A 14,603-nucleotide genomic window follows, 5' to 3' on the forward strand; every position below is an offset into this window, starting at 1 on the left:
CCTCAAACTACGGCCCGCGGGCCACATGCGGCCCGCCGAGGACATTTATCCAGCCCGCCGGGTGCCGCTGCCGGTCCTGCTTAGCAGCCGACTCGTCCCGGGCCCGCAGTGCGCATAGGAATTTGTTCATCGTTTTTTTTTAAAAACTATAGTCCGGCCCTCCAACGGTCTGAGGGACAGTGAACTGGGCCCCTGTTTAAAAAGTTTGAGGACCCCTGATCAAGAGGCAAAGAGCAGAAAGGATGAAGGAGCCTGGCTCCCTGCCTGCACCACAGCTACTGCACCAGCCCTGACCGACCAGCGTTTATACTTCTACGTGAGACAAATAAACCCCTTGTTTCATAAGCAGTGTTTCGGGGTGTCCTAATACTTGTTGGGAAATGTAACCTAAATTAAACAGTAATTTTTTATGTCACAGGATTATCGTGGATCTAAAGATAATGTGCATTTCGTTATATGCAGTACATAGCACTGTTCATCGAAGAGTCCCTTTGCAATCTTTTCTTCAACTCCCTGTTGTAGCATTAACAATTCTTAAACGTTCCCTCCTTCGCAAAGCACTCCCGGCTCTCTTTGCTCTCTTTGGTTACCCCTTTGGTGTACGTGCGGGCTCCTCTTCCTCTAGCCATCTCCCAAATGCTGATATTCCTCAGGCTTCTGTTGTTCTTTTCAATTTTTTTAGGAAAATCTACTTTTATTGATTTCAGAGAAGAAGGGAAAGGGAGAGGGAGAGGGAGAGGGAGAGAGACATCAATGATGAGAGAGAGCCATTAGTTGGCTGCTTCTTACACGCAACCCGGGCATGTGGCCTGACCGGGAATCGAACCGTGACCTCCTGGTTCATAGGTCCGTGGTCAACCACTGAGCCACACTGGCAGGGGCTGCTCTTTCCTGTTGTCACCATACACATAGACAAGGGCATTCTCATTCACGTGGAGGATTTCCATGACAATACACATGCTGCTCATTTAGATACCTACTTCCCGTCTAGACCCTGTCCTGAGACCCAGACAGGCGTATCCGAGTCCCTCTACTTGAGTATCACCCCATCGGACAAGCTCTGTGCTCCCGGGCCCAGTGAATAAGATCACTGCCCACGCTGTTGCCGCACCAAAACCCCAAAGCATCAGGGACTCTTTCATGCCTTCCACGGTGTCCGTCCCTAAAGCCTGCTGACTCCACCTCTTAAATAAATCTCACATCCGTACCCTTCTCAGCCTGCACCTGCGACTTTCCTGGCTCAAGGCATCATCACATGTCCCCTGGATGACAGAGACGGCTTTCCCCCCCGACCGTCCCACTGTCCTCCAGTCTCCACACGGCAGCCAGAGCGGTCCTCACCCAAATTCCAGCCCCGCGTCTCACCGTGCTGGACTCCCGACAGGAGAAGGAGGCAGGAAGTGACCCGGGCTGCCCCTCCAGAGAAGGTTTCCCCGAGGACCTGACATCTGCTCCAAGACCCGAACAAATCAATGCGTACTGGCATTTTCCGAGGATAACACTCATCGTCTGTGCTTCCCAAGCACCTATTTTGAAATTATAATGGACTGATCTGAAAGATTCTCAAGCAACAGGTGTTTTCGAGACACTTACCTCCAGTAGATGCGCGTTCTTCTTCTCAATGACGGCCCGCAGCAGGTCCTGGCTGGTCTGCAGGGTGCCCTCCACGTGCGGTAAGCACTCTGCCTGGTAGTCCGCACTCACCACCTTGAAGATGCCGATGCGCTTCTCGGTGACCATGCTGACCACGTCGCGGAGGTAACTGAGGAACTTGGCGAGGATGGTCCGGAACTGCGTCGAAGTCAGCTCCTCCATCGATGCGATTTTCATGCCCGTGACTTTGGCCCTCTCCACCATCGTGCAGTATTTTACGAACCTGCGGCTGTAACCATTCACGAGGCTCATGGAGCTGCCGAGGATGGCCAGGAGACACACAATCTGTAAAGAAGAATACGACGGAATGTTATTCTGAGAGTGAAAAGGGCGTGGCCCGACATACTCGTAATTCCGTTAAAAACATGTAAAACAGCAGTTATATGTCCCGTTCATTTCTTTTTTTTAATTTCAAAATAAAGTTTATTTTTTCAAAGAAAGAAAAATAAACCAAAGACAAGCTAATGGCCACCCAAGGCTGAGAGGCAGTTTATAATTCTGTTGAAGAGAATCTGGTGAGCTCATTCCATTCAAAACCTCTGCTAAATAGATATGTTGGAAACGTAAGACTAAGACATTCACATCACTTGTTTATACCTGGCGTGTATGTAAAGGTGTACAAGGCTATTTAACCATACAGTTAGCATGTCCTAGATCAGCCTTGGGCAAACTACGGCCCGCGGGCCGGATTCGGCTGTTCTATCCGGTTCTCTTGCTCTCCCCTCTGCTCCTTTACTTTGAATTTATATTAGTTCACACAAACACTCCATCCATGCTTTTGTTCCGGCCCTCCGGTCCAGTTTAAGAACCCATTGTGGCCCTCGAGTCAAAAAGTTTGCCCACCCCTGTCCTAGAGACACCAGCTGGTTACTCCTCTGCTGGTCACCGGGGTTTAGTGTATGTGCTCTGTGCCCCGGAAAAGCCAGTCCTAGCCCTGGCCGGGTTGCTCAGTGGTCAGAGCGTCAGCCCACAGACTAAAGGGTTGCAGGTTCGATTCCTGGTCAAGGGCATGTACTGTGGTTGCAGGTTTGATTCCCTGGCCCCGGTTGGGGCACATAAAGAAGGCAACCAATCGATGTGTCTCTCACATTGATGTTTCTCTCTCTCTCTCTCCCTTGCCCTCCCTCCATTTTACTCTCTCTAAAAATTAATGGGGGTGGAGGGAAATATCTTTGGGTGAGAATTTTTTAAAAAAGAAAATGCCAGTTCTATATACTACGCGATATTACCCAATTCCCAAAACACAGCTACCCTGGATAGGGTAGAATCCTGATCCAAGTTAAAACCATTACATTCTCTCGTGAATTTGGACAAAAAATACCCAGTTGGATGGTAGTGGGCAAAGCCAGGGTCATGGCAAGTCAACAAAAAAGCGAGGCAATATTCAGAGGGAACCATGGAGGAGAAAGCTCATCCTCAGAGGCATGCTGGGGAATACAAAGTCAACAGAGGTGAACTATCACGAGGAAGAAAAAATGGGAAGGCATTTCCAATCGCTATAAATTACACGGTATCTTTTCATCTACGAACGTCAGTGGGCTTCCGGTCTTTAAACCGAATGTTCCCTAAGCCGCACAGTTTCTAAGCTTACCTTATTTTGGTAGGTGGGATCCATTTCAAAAAGGGTCTGACAATCGGGCCACCTGGCTTGCTTCTTAGAGTCTACTCCGCCTTGTGCTTCATTCGATAAATCGGAATCAGTAAAGTCAGACAGGCGGGGATCTTGGTCAAGAGGAATAATTTGGGCTAAAAGATATGAGTAAAAAGTTAATATTTTCCGAAGTCCTGACGCTGTATAATTATCCATGACATCTAGAACTACCGATAACTAAAACTGGTTTTTCACTTCAAGGCAGGTGTAAAAGTTTGGATTTAATATTATGGAAACAAAAGAATCACTCATGGGTTAACTGGTGGTAGCGTGATGAGGCATGATTAAAACAGAAACTGAGAACAAGTCATTAAGCTAATAAGGATTTGACGTGTATAAGCTATGTGAAGACCATTATACCAACGTGCGGACACAAAGATTAGAAGACACAGCCTCTATAGCTGCACGCCTGGATGTCCACAGGCAAAAAAAATAACTTGCACCTCCACTTTATACATTATAAAGGATCAACTCAAGATGCACCACCTCCTTAAAAATAAAACACACATCTAGAAATCTTCCAGGAGGAAATGTAGGAAAGATCTGTGTGACCTTGGGTTAGACAAAGAGTCTTTAGACATAAAATCAAAAGTATCATCTATGAAGACAAAAAACTGATAAGCTGTCCTTGATCAAAATTAAGAAGTTTAGCTGTGTGAGAAAGAAATGAAAAGGTAAGGCACGTTTTGCAAATCTTATAACTAATAAAGAACTTGTATCGAGAGTACATGTAAAGACCTCTCACAACTCAACATTAAGAGACAGACTGGATTCCTGAGCTTACAAAAAGAAATCAAGCAATGCATTGGAGCCTGGCCCGTGTGGCTCGGTGGTTGAGCGTTGACTTATGAACCAGGAGGTCACGGTTAAATTCCCGGTCAGGGCACATGCCAGAGTTGCACCCTCGATCCCCAGTGTGGGGCATGCAGGAGGCAGCCGATCAATGATGCTCTCTTTTTTTTTTTTTTAATATATTTTATTGATTTCTTACAGAGAGGAAAGGGAGAGGATAGATAGTTAGAAACATCGATGAGAGAGAAACATCGATCAGCTGCCTCCTGCACACCTCCCACTGGGGATGTGCCTGCAACCCAGGTACATGCCCTTGACCGGAATTGAACCCAGGACCCTTCAGTCTGCAGGCTGACGCTCTATCCATTGAGCCGAAACGGTCAGGGCAATGATGCTCTCTTATTGATGTTTCTCTCCCTTCTTCTTTGAAATAAATAAAAATATATTTTAAAAAACAAACAGTGAATTGGAAACTGGTTTAGGCTGGAAAGAGGGGCGTCTGAACTCAGCAAACTGTGGCGATGTGATTGGAGAATGCGGCTGCATTCAAGGAGCCGCAGCGGGTCCTGGTGTTTCAGGATCTCTGTGAGACCGAGACTGTGGAGAAGGGATCAATTCGTTGGCCAGGCTGGGGACTGCCAGGTGATTTCAGAACGTGTACACCCAGCTGGAAAAGTATTAATAAAAATCTAAGCTCTGGCTAGTGTGGCTCAGTAGATAGAGCGTTGGCCCTCACACTGAAGGGTCTCAGTGCAGGCACCTGGGTTGCAGGCTTGATCCCAGGCCCTGGTCGCAGTGCGTGCAAAAGGCAACCCATCAATGTGTCTCTTTCACATCCATGTTTCTCTCTCACTCCTTTCTCTCCCCCATTCTCTCCACTCTCTCTGAAAGCAATGGAAAATATCCTCAGGTGAGGATTAACAACAACAAAAAATCTATCTAAGGTGGAAACAATACCTTTGTTTTGCTATGATATAGAAGATATTACTTATGTAAGTCTGATAAAATTCTGTACTACATTATTGGAAAAAAAATCCAAGCCTCCACTATTTTCCTAATTCTATGGCTGTGGGTATAATTCCCACATGCTCAAATAATTTCAAATTCACATGGACTGATCCCAAAGAGTGTGAATTTATGATCTCTAATATTCCGTAATGTCTGCCACAGAGCTGGCTAAAAGCTCCCCATGCCTAAATTTAAGAAAATATTGCTGAAGAATACAATGTATCTAATTAAACGTTTAAAATACTTACTTATGCATTTTTCAATATCAGCCAGCATATTTTGAATTTTTATTGAAAAGTCCAGTCTGTTGGGAGCAATTAAGAGATAGGTAGGGAATTCTAAAAATCTACGGGAGAAAACAATGAAAGCAAATTTCAAAAGGATGCAGGAACTAGCATCAAGTCTAATTACTTGTAATTTCAGAAATGTGTACTACTTACTCATCATCCTCGCTTTTACTATCAAAATCAGTCATGGCTTCTATATCTATTAGAATCCATTGAAAGAAAGAGAATAAAAAATTGATTGTTATTTATATCGGCTAAATGACAAGCGGATATGTATCAGTGCTTCCCAAACACCCTAAGAATCAATTGGAAAGGCAATGCCAGCCCAGCACCCCGCCCCCGCCACCCCCAATTCTGATTAAGGAGGTCTCAGATGGAGCCCAAGAGTATGCATATGTTAACTAGCATCCCAGGTGCTGTCCGTCCTCATGAAGGGGGTTCCTCAGGTCCCCCTCAGTGACCAGTGGTATTAAGATTAAAAAATGGGCCCTAACCGGTTTGGCTCCGTGGATAGAGCATTGGCCTGTGAAGGGTCCCAGGTTCGATTCCGGTCAAGGGCATGTACCTTGGTTGCGGGCACATCCCCAGTAGAGGGTATGCAGGAGGCAGCTGATCGATGTTTCTCTCTCATCGATGTTTCTAACTCTCTATCCCTCTCCCTTCCTCTCTGTAAAAAATCAATAAAATATATTAAAAAATAAAAATAAAAGATTATGTGTTTTAAAAAAAAGATTAAAAAATGGGTAATGGTGTTACTGCTCGCATCCACTACAAATGGCCTGTTAAGTTTATACTTCCTCGGAGCATCCTTCCTTCAACATCTGCTAAAAATCACAACCTACTGAGCGATCATCCATAAACGGCTGCATTTTTCTCTCACTGGGGGTTTTCCAGCTGCCAGGCTATTTCCCTTCATGCTTCACAGTCTCGTTCACCTCACCTGACAGGATTTCTTCAAGGTTAAAAGTAGTGGGTTTCGGCTGCATTATGAGGAGTTCATCACTTGAGCGTTTGATGACGCTGCCGACTTCGTTTTCTGACTCTTCCTCGTACAGCACAGATTTCTCAGAGCACTGGTCAGATTCCTGGACGCTCTCTCTAGAGTTTCTGGAAGAATCGCTCTCAGAAGGAATTCTCAAGTGCAGATTTACTTCAAATACTGGTGCATATTTTGTCAAGTCCTTATCCAATTTAATGGAATTCAAAATCTAATGTAACAGATAGGTTACAGTTCTGGTGATAATATAGAACTAAAAGGACATTTAGATAATACAGCCCTAAATTTTACATGATCAATAATAACTTCAGTTTAACTGAGGAACCTTGTATTGCCAGATAACTGCTATTTGCATGTTTAAAAAAAAAAAAACTTGTCCTAACCGGTTTGGCTCAGTGGATAGAGCGTCGGCCTGAGGACTGAAGGGTCCCAGGTTCGATTCCAGTCAAGGGCATGTACCTTGGTTGCGGGCACATCCCCAGTGGGGGGTGTGCAGGAGGCAGCTGGTCGATGTTTCTCTCTCATCGATGTTTCTAACTCTCTATCCGCTCCCTTCCTCTCTGTAAAAAAATCAATAAAATATATTTTTTTAAAAAGTAAGTTAATGGAAAAAATAAATGAAATACTGCAGTATTTTCCCCAAAACTGTATAAACGGATGCCAGAGGGGCAAAATATTAATCCTTTTAGAGCTTAATAAATACAAATTCTTATGCCCTATCCCAAGAGATTTGAGTTAAAGAGTCAGGGTCAAGACCAGGAATCTGAACCTCTTAAAAGCTGATCAGTGATGCTTCTGTGCACCCAGGCTCAGGACTCAGACATCAGGAATATATTTCATACTCATTACCCCAGGCCATAGCCCCTCCCTTTCACAGGCACATGTGCGTACAGGCATCCCGACCGAGAACCGGGAGGACCTGAGGTATCGATACTGTCTTCACACAATGTAACTGCTCTTCGGCTCTGTCCAGGCCTGAGTTCTCAATGTATTGATCCCTCATGTCCTTGAAGTGATCGGCTGTGCTGGAGGCGTCTAGTGTGTCTCGATGTAGTCACCTGAGTCACCTGCTGGAACCCCAACCTTTAGCTCCGGTTATGACCAAACAGAGGCACCCGGGTAAGCTGCTGGGGAAAGAGCTTGGGTAGATGCTGACGGCGATTTGCCAGCCTTCAAGGTCCTACACGCACGGGGACAGAGTGTCTGTGTGGGAGGATGGACCGGTCCTGGAAGTGGGATGTGATGGTCGCACCACACTGGGAATGCGCCACTGCCACTGAATTGTCCACTGGAAAGTGGTTCAAGTGGCCCATTTTCTGTGGTTTCACCACAATAAGCAAGTCCATACAGGCAATTCCAAACAAATACATAAAGTGCTGCGTAGTTTACTTTGGAAAACAGCCTCTGGCTGGCATTTTCATTAGCACCGCCCACTATGTCAGTGCCTAACTCGGTGCCTGGGACGTAGTAAGAACACAATGATGCATGAAGATAAGTGTAAATACAGCTTTCTATGGAGGAGGCAGAGGTGCATGTGCGGGTGCGCGCGTTTGTGTGTGTGTTCGGGGTAAGAAATTCAGCATTAATCATAAATCACATTTTAATTTCCAAACTTATTCATTTCACTTACTTTTCACTTATTCATGCATTAAAAATCTACGTTTACATTTTTTCAAAGACCATTTACCTCATTAATATCAGCTTCTGCTTTCAAGTCCGACTTTGGAACAGAAGTAGCATATAAGTTTGAATTAATAACAAGTTCTTCATAATCACTGGTTATCTTTCCAGTAAGAGCGAAGGCATCCTTGTATGTTCTAGATTAAGAAATGGAAAGAAAAAAACTTAGTCTTTTAAATTCTTATATCTTGTTAATATCCACAATGCATAAATAACTAGACATTCCTCCGAAGAAATATGGCGAGTAAGTACGCAAAAGTATGCTTAGCATCACTCATCATTAGGGAAATGCAAATCGAAACCATAACAAGATATCACTTCCTACCAATTGGGCTGGGTATTAATATTTAAAAAGGAAAAGAGTAGCGTCGGTGAGGGAGAAACCTGGTGCTTTGCTGGTGGAGATTACAATGTTGCAGCTTTGCCTGGCTGGCGTGGCTCAATAGCCAAAAGGTTAACCCAACTACCATCAACAGATGAACAGACAAACCAAACGTGGTATATCTATACACAGGAATATCATACGGCCTTAAAAAGGAAATCCTGTTACATGCCCCATCATGGATGAGCCTTAACAACATGGTGCTAAGTGAAATAGGGCAAACACCAAAGACAAATATTGTATGATCCCACTTATCTGAGGTACTCAAAATAGGTAAGTTCCTCGACACAGAATGCATAATAGAGGTTACAAGGGCTTGGGGTGGGGCGGGGGGGTTGCGTACACATAGAACAAGGAGTGATTGTGTAATAGGTGCAGAGTTTTATGAAATTTAAGAATGGGATAATGAAAAAGTTCTGGAAATGGATATGTTGATGGTTGCACAATACTGAATGTACTTAATGCCACTGAATTACATATTTAAAAATGCTAAATTTTGTTATTTATATTTTACTACCATGAAAAATTCTTAGGTCTCATTTAAGCAGAATGGAATTGACTCAAATTCCAATGGGACCTTAGGGGTCCTTATAGAATCACCCTGGTATCTTTAAGAACTAGCCCTGAACTTTGAACTAGCCCTATACACAGAATTTTCAGATTTAGCAAATAAGAGTACAATACACCCAGTTAAACTGGAATCTCAAACAAACAATTTTTAGTAGAGGTAATATTTGAGACATACTAAAAATTTATTACGTATATGAATGTCAAATTGTACTGGACAGCCCATATTTTATATGGCAATCAGACATACGCAGAATTTTGAAGAAATATTGGAAACTTTTCTTAAATTTTATGGGCAGTATTAAGTAAACCATTGCCAGATCATTGTAAAAATTGAGTACATACAATTTGCTATAAGAAGCATTTTCAAATTCTCACTTCAACTATTGGTTATTTCCTCTATAATGGACAATCAATGTTTGCAACACTATGATTACAAATTCCTTTTATCAGTAAAAAAAATATGATTTACTTGATTAGATTTTCATTCTTTTTTTCCACAGAAAATGGCATTCTAGCAGAACTAGTAAATAATTCCAAAAGTAATGTGACCGCAGTGTTCATCAGCTGGCGGATGAGTTCCTGAAATATGTAGTCAACCAGCATGAGAAACCTCAAAATTTTTTTTAATAAACGTCGATATACAGGCAGCTTGAAATGTGATCTGGCATCTTTGGAGAAGCTTGACTCAAAATATTCTCTAATTTCTTCCTTTTCTGCCACCTACAATTCAATAAACACACACATACACTTAGACGCACATATATTTGCACTCTATACAACGCCTGGGAAATTTCCTGTACGTGCAGCTAGTGAATGCACAGTACTAGTTGGCTGGCTAATTAACTACCTTGGTCCCTCTATCTGTCCATTCCCAACACTTTCTCCAGGGATGCAATTTGAAGCAATTGCTTTCGTCAGCAACATACAAACTGATCAGTTGAGAGGATATAATTGAAGAGTTACCTTTAAAAGTGTAATTTTCATTTCTGCAATGGCTTTATCCCTGATATCCTCAAGTTGTTGGAACGTGAGGGAAGCTTGCTTTAACTGTTCTTCACAAAATTCATCTAGAGAGTATGTCCGAGACCTATCCAGCTAAAGGATAATAAATGTTGAGTGGCACAAAGTCAAAATTCATTTTAGGGAGAGAGAGAGAGAGAACATTTTGGCCATCTTCTCACATCATAACGAGCATATTTTATATTTTCATTTGTAGGTTATGCTTTATATACTCTATGCCTTATATGTTTTTCCTGTTCAAACACCCATAGTTAAATATAAGTAAATCTTTATTTAAAAAAATAAAAACAGAAAAATACATTTTTTTTCAGTTGTAACTGAAGTAAGCCAAAGCAAACAATTCAAGAACTGATGTGTTTTTGAAATATCCATGAACCCTAGGGAACCACCCATCTCAGGAAGTGCTTTACCTTGAAGTCCCAATTGTTTGTAAAACTTAAAAACGTAAACACTAAATGTAGGATAAAGAAATTAAAATTAACTATACAGGTAAGGTAAGTATTCTCCTGAATTTATTCGGAATCCAGCACCGAGAAATTTCCATCAACTATGCTACTGGACTCCTCCCCGAACGTTTCAACCATTCACATATATCCATCCTCCTTCCTCCTCTCGATTTTTGCTTGTTTTTCCCATATCACGTTAACGCTCTTGCCAAAATACATTTCCATCAATAAACGTGGGCATCTTTATCCCTAGGTATATGGCGATGCTTCTTTATAATAAATGATCTTCCAAAGGTAAAATAAGATTGAAAGGTACCGCTCCAGCCTTAAATTGTGGGTTAACGCTGTGTTCTCTCTCTCTCCTGGCCCCGTCCGTATCTGTTTCCTAGGCCCTGATTTTTCCAGTTAAATGTCTCCAATCTCCCTTCCATTCTGATCTCACTGCCGACGCCCTAATTCAAGTTCTTGCTGCTTCCGCCTACAGGATTACAGCTCACACTAACCGATCTCTTTAACTCTGCACCTCCTCACCTACAGCTTCCCCCACAAACAAACCAGCGTCACAGGAATTTTCTTAAATAACACGTCCAGACACTTGCAATGGCTGCTCTGTAAGAATAGTGCTCAGAGTTCACTCCGCACAAAATCAACCGAGGGACTCGGACACTCCCACGCACTGCACCCTCCTCAAAGGGGTGGGAGACAAAAACAGGTTTTATTAAGCACTCAAAGCACTGTCCCCCAAAAGCACAATCACTCTTTTTTTTAAATATATTTTATTGATATTTTACAGAGAGGAAGGGAGAGGGACAGAGAGCCAGAAACATCGATGAGAGAGAAACATTGATCAGCTGCCTCCTGCACACCCCCCACTGGGGAAGTGCCCGCAACCAAGGTACATGCCCTTGACCGGAATCGAACCCGGGACCCCTCAGTCCGCAGGCCGACACTCCATCCACTGAGCCAAACCGGTTTCGGCAGTACAATCACCCTTGAATAGGAAACAAAGTCCCCGCTCCAGCTGGTTGTGTGGCCTTGGCTCAGTCCCACCCTCTCCAAGACTCCATTTGTCGTTGGAAAGTGAAGGTCTGGGTGGAACGATCCACATGCATGCTTTCCTTTCTAGTTCCCGCCATGCCAGGCCCCTTTAAAGGCGTGCTTTCCACCCGGGGCATAGACTGGCAACCTCAACCCCTTCACGGTACTCACCTCTGAACAATCCCATTGGGTGCGTCCGTAACCTCGCTTCTCTCTCACCTCCTCACTGTCAGCCCTCTTTGGTGTCTGCACCCCCAGCTACGCCCGCATAGCCCCCCAGTCCTAACGCACCATTGGCCAGCTTCTGATTCCCGGCCCCAGGCTCGGCTCTCCCTCCGTTGGACCCTGGTTTCTCCAGCCTCAGGAACCCCTTCCTGTTCTTGCCAACTGTCCTCCCGGCCTCACTAGGGCCGCCCCGTCTAAGGGGAGGTTCTGCTCCTACTGTTCCCTTCGTCTGTTCCTGGCCCCACGTTCAAGGCCCAACTGACTTTCAAACTCAACGCATACTGAATGCTTTACTCGCGTTCCTGTCCCTCACTTAGCTGCTCCTCCTGGCTGCTCAACCCCGCAAGGCCTAGCTCAGCGGTCGGCAAACTGCGGCTCGCGAGCCACACGCGGATCGCAAGCCGCGGTTTGCCGCTCTGTTGACTAATGAGTTTGCCGACCGCTGGCCTGGCTCATGAAGCCTTCCTTCGTGAATCCCGCCCTAACCGATGCCACAGGCTTCCTCGCAGTGTCTGTGGCACAGCTGTTTTACCGGCATCGCCTGCCCGTTAGCATCACTGCCTCACTTCCTCCTAACTGGTTGGTGAGCTGGAATGCTTAGCAAAACTGAAGGAATGCCCTCGGGACCAGTTACCATTTTTACCTGCAAAGAATAGTCTTTCCCAATAAACTGTAAGCGGTGCTTTATTTTTCACTGCACGTGCATCTCCTTCGCACAGCCCTTTGCATATAAAGGATAACGAACAAATATGCGTCTGATTGTCTGGGAAGGTCTGTTCCCTTCCCCTGAGGTTTGGCGGAAGCTGACATGGCTAAGGTCCCAGAAGGAGTCCTAACCTCCCTTTTCTGTTAGCACTGTCATCCACTAACATGTCTGCAGAGATATCCTCACGTCTCCTCTGCTTTAACCCAGCACGAAGTGAAGTGAAAATCCTGTCCCTCAGCCATTCATCAAACAATCGAATACCACGGCTGCCCAATTTCCTTCTACATTAAAACCGCATCAAGAAACACGCCCCTGGGAAATGTCTCCTTCTTAACTGAAACTTAATCCTTTGGAAACATTAACAGTCTCAATAGAACTATACAAAATATTACTTTACATGTAGTGATTAAGCCATCTTTCTTCATTAATTCTTTTATTTACTCATTCAAAGACTATTGAGCACCTACTATGTAACAGTCAACACACATGACCAATTCTAAAAATAAGCTATTGACGTACAAGTATTCATCTTATTACATGTGTATAGTCAACGCGATTAATTTGAGCTGCTTGTCAGGTGTATACCTTGTCCAAGCCCCCTTACTATTTCTCTTCCTAAGTCTAGATGGTTATCAGTTTCACTTTTCAGTTCTCTCCCTTCCGCAGTGGGTAAGGGAAGTGAAAGTCGCTGGAATCCTGTTCAATTGTATATTAAACACTTAAAATTTATAGTTTATATACTTAACCTTTTTGAAAGAACTAGTCCATATAAATTAAATTAGGTCATTCATTAAGAAGTTCACCCTTTCTTAGAACTGTGGAACAGGAGAACTCATAAATTTAACCTAAACCTTTGAGTTGCAACTTATTACAATTTTTGACATGCTTAGCTAGTAACTATAGGTTATGTAGTAGATTATTTATAAGTAATATCACACATGTGGAGTTTTGCAAATAAAGAAGGGGCTGCAAAACAGACTTAGGTTAAGTGCAAGGAAGAAATTATAAGAAATGTTAACTATTAAAATTGACTACCCAAGGGAATAAAGATCTTTACGGTATTTTAGAACATTAGTGATCCTTAGTGATGGTTTACTTATAGACCTAGATATCTATATTCCTTTTATTCAAAATCCCATCTGTTCTTCCTTGTTTCATACACCAATATTAGCTTATAGTAGTATACTTTTTCTTTTTTTTTAATATACTTTTTTAAACTGATTTCAGAGAGGAAGGGAGAGGGAGAGAGAGATAGAAACATCAATGAGGAGAGAGAATCATTGATCGGCTGCCTCCTGCACGCCCCACACTGGATGGACCGTGCAACCCAGGCATGTGCCTTGGCTGGAATGGAACCTGGGACCCTCCAGTCCGCAGGCCCATGCTCTATCCACTGAACCAAACCAACCAGGGCTACTTTTTCCCACCTTTACAGGGCATATGGCCGATGGATTATCTTCACAGTGATCATTTTTGCGATTAAAAGCATCTTCACAAAGTCCCTTTATGTAAAGCAAATAGCTTTGAAATAACTCATCAGCCCAAAAAAGATGGCAGTACAAACTCGACCTGCAAGTGAAAAACATTTCCACAGACTTGATTATCTCTCCTGCAGAATGAATGAAGCTAATTTAGAGATAACTAGTATGATCTGTTTCATATGTCTATTGTTAACACGTGTCACATCTATCACACTGTCCTGGTTGTGGTATTTTCCCACAGATTTGCAAGATGTTACCAGTGGGGGAAACTGGGCAAAGGGTGCATGAGGTCCTTCTTCATCATTTCTTGCAACTGCATTTCAATCAGGAGACATATGTAATACTTTAAACAATCTCCAAGTAAAAAGCTTAACAACAACAACAGCAATGAAATGTGGCTGCCGGATAGCCTACAAAATAGAATTCACTGTCATCTACCTTGGATTACTTAATCATTCCTCTTTTTAAAGCAAAAAGTTAGATCAAGTGACCAAGGGAATCTCATCCTAGGCTCTTCATAGCACTCTGATTCCCTTACAGCACAGAATGGTGTAGACGTGTACACACGCAAATACACACACCTACACATTTATACACACACACATAACATTATGTTTAACATATAAAAATATTAAAATGTAGATGGATTAAGCTTAATCGTACATGT

At 43.4% G+C, this 14,603-nt stretch overlaps 1 protein-coding gene across 1 annotated transcript in view; it reads right to left on the reverse strand.

The window, feature by feature from the left end:
* DNAH14 (dynein axonemal heavy chain 14) overlaps nucleotides 1-14,603 on the reverse strand; it is a gene marked incomplete at its 5' end in the record, with an annotated part of 150,360 nt that overhangs the window by 128,526 nt on the left and 7,231 nt on the right. The window contains 8 exons of the mRNA XM_080651070.1: nucleotides 1,594-1,938; nucleotides 3,245-3,375; nucleotides 5,353-5,442; nucleotides 6,332-6,599; nucleotides 8,076-8,205; nucleotides 9,490-9,740; nucleotides 9,984-10,115; nucleotides 13,883-14,024. Coding sequence (XP_080507196.1) covers nucleotides 1,594-1,938; nucleotides 3,245-3,375; nucleotides 5,353-5,442; nucleotides 6,332-6,599; nucleotides 8,076-8,205; nucleotides 9,490-9,740; nucleotides 9,984-10,115; nucleotides 13,883-14,024 — 1,489 coding nt within the window. The remainder of the gene's footprint in view (nucleotides 1-1,593; nucleotides 1,939-3,244; nucleotides 3,376-5,352; nucleotides 5,443-6,331; nucleotides 6,600-8,075; nucleotides 8,206-9,489; nucleotides 9,741-9,983; nucleotides 10,116-13,882; nucleotides 14,025-14,603) is intronic.

This window comes from Plecotus auritus (assembly GCF_963455305.1).
Source record: "Plecotus auritus genome assembly, chromosome: 14".
Lineage (NCBI taxonomy): Eukaryota > Metazoa > Chordata > Mammalia > Chiroptera > Vespertilionidae > Plecotus > Plecotus auritus.